At 44.8% G+C, this 4,026-nt stretch overlaps 1 protein-coding gene across 1 annotated transcript; it reads right to left on the bottom strand.

The window, feature by feature from the left end:
• Window positions 1–900: 900 nt before the first annotated feature.
• On the bottom strand, window positions 901–2,729 carry LOC131687745 (uncharacterized protein K02A2.6-like). The gene is made up of 2 exons (XM_058971837.1): window positions 1,287–2,729; window positions 901–1,068 (listed from the first exon to the last, which is right to left on the bottom strand). The coding sequence occupies exons 1-2, from the start codon at window positions 2,727–2,729 to the stop codon at window positions 901–903; spliced, it is 1,611 nt and encodes a 536-aa protein (XP_058827820.1).
• Window positions 2,730–4,026: the final 1,297 nt, after the last annotated feature.

Raw genomic sequence — 4,026 nt, 5'->3', positions numbered from 1 at the left:
ATCTCAACTGGCTGTGGTGCTTCTCGATTGGCTTCGGTTCAGTCGCAGGGGGCAGCCGAAGTAGTTCGAGACAGGTTCGGATCTTGCGACCGAACAAAAGTTCAGATGGAGATTTGCCTTCAGGAGCCGAACGGTTAGGTGTGCTTCTATAAGCGAGCAAGAAGGTACCCAACGCATCAGTAATTGATCCTCTACCCTCTCGGATTTTCTTGACGGCCCTTTTGAAAGTGTCTACAAAACGCTCAGCTTGGCCGTTGGATTGTGGATGAAAGGGGGGTGTCGTGATGTGCTCGATACCGTTGATTGCGCAAAACTCAGCAAATTCCGCGCTCGTAAATTGGGTACCGTTGTCGGGCACTAGACTCACTGGCATACCAAGTCAAGCAAAAAGGCCACACAGGATGCTGATTGTAGCCGTACAGGTGATTCTTCTGGTTTGCACAATCTCCGGCCACTTGGAGTACGAATCCACTGCGATGAGGTAATATTCGCCTTCGATGGGACCGGCAAAATCTACGTGAACACGCTGCCATGGGCCGGATGTTTTCGGCCACGGTACAGGAGCAGCGCAAGGAGGGGACCTGGAAACGGATGCGCAATGCTGACATGTAACCAATGTAGCTTCTGGCGATTGCTTTCATCCGCTGCATGCCCGGATGTCCACGATGAAGCTGGTCCAAGCATCGTTTTCGATATTACGATGGAATGACGTGTCGTTCAGTAAACAGAATACACCCATCGATCCCAGTAAGTGACTCCTGCCTGGAGTGAAATCGCTTAAGCTCAGGATCGACGGCTTTTGATGAAGGTCAACCGTCTTGTATGTACCGGAAGACTTTGCGAAGCAGTGGATCAGCTTGGGTACTCTGTGCTACGACTCTGAAACTGAGAGGTAATATATTAACGGTATCTGCGGCTACTATCTGTGTTAATTGTCAGCAAATGACGGTACTGTTCGTCGATTTCCACCTGTAGAAAAGCGCCCGAAAGATCAATCTGGCTGAATATTTTGCAGTTAGCCAGCTTGGCAAAGATGTCTTCCGGGAGTGGCAGTGGATACTGATGAAGCTGCAAAGCGGAGTTTAGACCTGTTGAATAGTCTCCGCAAATTCGGATGTTGCCATTTGCTTTGCGCACTACGACGATCGGCGCTGTCCATTCTGAATAATCGACCGGTGTGATGATATTGAGTTTTTTCAACCTGTCCAATTCCTGGTCGACTGCGCTGTACATTGCATACGCCACCGGACGCTTGGCACAAAAACAGGCTTGCACTGTTCTTTTACCTCAAATTTAATTTTGGTCCAGTTGCACAACCCGAGCTTTTCGCTGAACACTTTTGGGTAAGTAGCTTTGAGAATTGCACTGGTGGACGGGGTACTAGTAACTTGGCAGCAAAAGGTATCCATTGGTATGGACCACAAATTGAAACTATCGACTACATCAGATCCAAGCAGTTGTAGTGGTTTCTCGGTGACACGAATTATCTGCGTGCGTGTGTTTTCGCCGATAGTGATGTCACAGTTAAATTCATCATCAAGTGGCAAAATGTTTCCAGATGCTGCCTTGACTTTCACTGTTGCTGGTGACAACCTTGGGCTGCCAATTTTCTTCCAGATCTGCTGGCTGATGACGGTAATATCGGAAGCCGTGTCCAACTGAAGACGAACCTGTGTTCCATCAAGGGTAACGGAAACGAATCTCCTTCGCTTCTGCACGTTGCACACATTAACGACGACCATTTTGCTTACCACCGAATGCTTACTTTTTCTCGATGAACATTGTGACTTTTTTGAACTGTTGCAGTGTCCAAACTGCTTACATTCTGAGCATTTGTGGTTTTTGAAGAGACAGTCCCGTACGTAGTGAAATGCACCGCAAAACCAACACGGTGTACCAGGTTTTTTTCTCATGTCGTTTGCAGCAGGCTTCGAAGATGGCTGATCCCGTTTGTTGAATCGTTTATCAGAAGATCGCTGCTTAATGACATTCACTTGACCGAAACTTGTGGCTGACTCGATCATAGCGTTGTCAAGTTTGAGGTTAAGAAGACGCTGGCATTCTTCCGCTAGTTGCTCCAACGGGACGCCATTGTTTTCCTCAATCCTGCAAAGAAGCCGCGTACGGGTTTCAGCATCGCTTTCTGCTTTCAGTCGACAAACGTAGGTCAAGCATTTAAACTGCTCTTCCGATAGCTTTCCCAGCTCAAACTCAACGCAGGCTTTATTAACACGACATGCGAAAGCAATATGGTCTTCAGTCGGGTGCTTGGCGATTTGCAACGTTCTATACCGCCTGCTTATTACCGACTCTTTCGACCCAAATAAATTTTTCAGCTTCGCTACTGATTGGGCAAAGGTGTGTTCTTTCGGAAGTTTCGGTAGAATAAAAGAAACATACCTTTCATGTTCAACTGCGCCCAGCTTTCGCAACAGTAACCTGACTTTCGCTTCGTCGTCCAAACGAGCGGCATCTTTCTCGAATAAATCTTCATACCTGCTGTACCAAGCCGCAAACGTGACGCTATTGTCAGCGTCGTAGCGAAATTCCTTCACGTTGCCTGCCAAAGAGTCAAGAATTTGCTCTGGGTTCGGTGGGACTTGTATGTGGATAGATGAAACTGCACTCCGGAAAAATGCTTGCTGCTGCTCGTCGTGTTGCTGCTGCTGCTGGAGAAACTGTGCAATTAGCTGGTGGTGCTGAAGCTGCTGTTGCTGCATCAGGTGCATGAATTACACGATGAGCGGATCTTCTGCTGGTGGGACTTGCTCCCGGTCATTATCATGTGGAATTTGACCATTCTCCATGCTTCTTCTCCGTTTTTACGCGGAGGTGACGGAATTTTGAGGTTACTCTTCGTGAATCGAAATTTCACCAATTATTCGCTAATATACTCGTCGCCACTGTTGTAGCCCTGTGCGCGGGGCAGGTCAGAAGCCTTGTCGAATAAATAAAAGGACACTCGCGTACAGACTACATAAAATACTTTTAACCTTCAAACTACCAAGCCCTCTTCGATACACCAAAATCGACGTTCAATTGGCCATAACTTTTTTTCTGTTTAATCGATTTGGATGCAGTTTTTTGCCAAAGAACCAGAAATTATTCCAATTTTCGAAAATGCTTTAAAAATTGTATTCGGAGCTACGACCCCGGAGTAAATCCAGATTGCAGTGGGGTACCAACTTTTGGCCATTTTCAATTTTTCATAAATATTTTCAAAACAACGCTAGAATTCAACATTTTTCGACAAGAATTTGTTAGAAATTGCCTTCTTACATAATAATTGCACTTCATATATGAGTAATACGAATTGGTCAGTTCCTGGGAGCGGTTCCCAAAAGTGGCCATTCATGAGCTTACATTGCATATGCTTTATTATAACAGAAACACTAATTTATTTCAACAAATCTTATCAGATCGTCTACTTAGTATAACAAGCAATTAATTCAATAAAGGTTTAATATAGATTTGCCACTTTCTGACCAGTTCCGGGAATTCCGGAACACGGTTCCCAGGACGAAATTTATTTTTTATGATAATCATGGCATGCGGCACATCAAAAAACATCAGCTCGATGATATATGAAGAATGCAATCACATTCGAAGGCATCCGGACACATGTAGACACTTGATGACCAGTTCCGAGAATTCCGGAACACGGTTCCCGTGCCAAAATTTTTTTTATGATAATCATGGCATGCGGCACATCAAAAAACATCAACTCGATGATCAATGAAGAATGCAATCATATACGAAGGCATCCGTACACATGTGGACAATTTATGACCAGTTCCGGGAATTACGGAACACGGTTCCCAGGACAAATTTTATTTTTATGATAATTGTGGCATGCGGCACATCAAAAAACATAAACTCGATAAACTATGAAGAATGTAATCATATACGAAGGTATCCGGACACATGTAGATACTTGATGACCAGTTCCGGTAATTCCGGAACATGGTTCCCAGGACAAATATTATTTTTATGATAATCATAGCATGCGGCACATTAAAAAACCTC

The sequence above is a fragment of the Topomyia yanbarensis genome, chromosome 3, assembly GCF_030247195.1.
Source record: "Topomyia yanbarensis strain Yona2022 chromosome 3, ASM3024719v1, whole genome shotgun sequence".
NCBI lineage: Eukaryota > Metazoa > Arthropoda > Insecta > Diptera > Culicidae > Topomyia > Topomyia yanbarensis.
Note: the sequence above shows the minus strand (reverse complement) of the source record. Positions and strands in the feature narration are given on the sequence as shown.

What these genes read in the sequence shown, in the direction of transcription:
- LOC131687745 (XM_058971837.1), bottom strand. Translation starts at nt 2,729, where the DNA reads ATGCACCTGATGCAGCAACAGCAGCTTCAGCACCACCAGCTAATTGCA. An exon ending in GGACCAAAATTAAATTTGAG is followed by an intron (nt 1,069 to 1,286) that starts GTAAAAGAACAG and finishes TCCGCTTTGCAG; the next exon opens with CTTCATCAGTATCCACTGCC.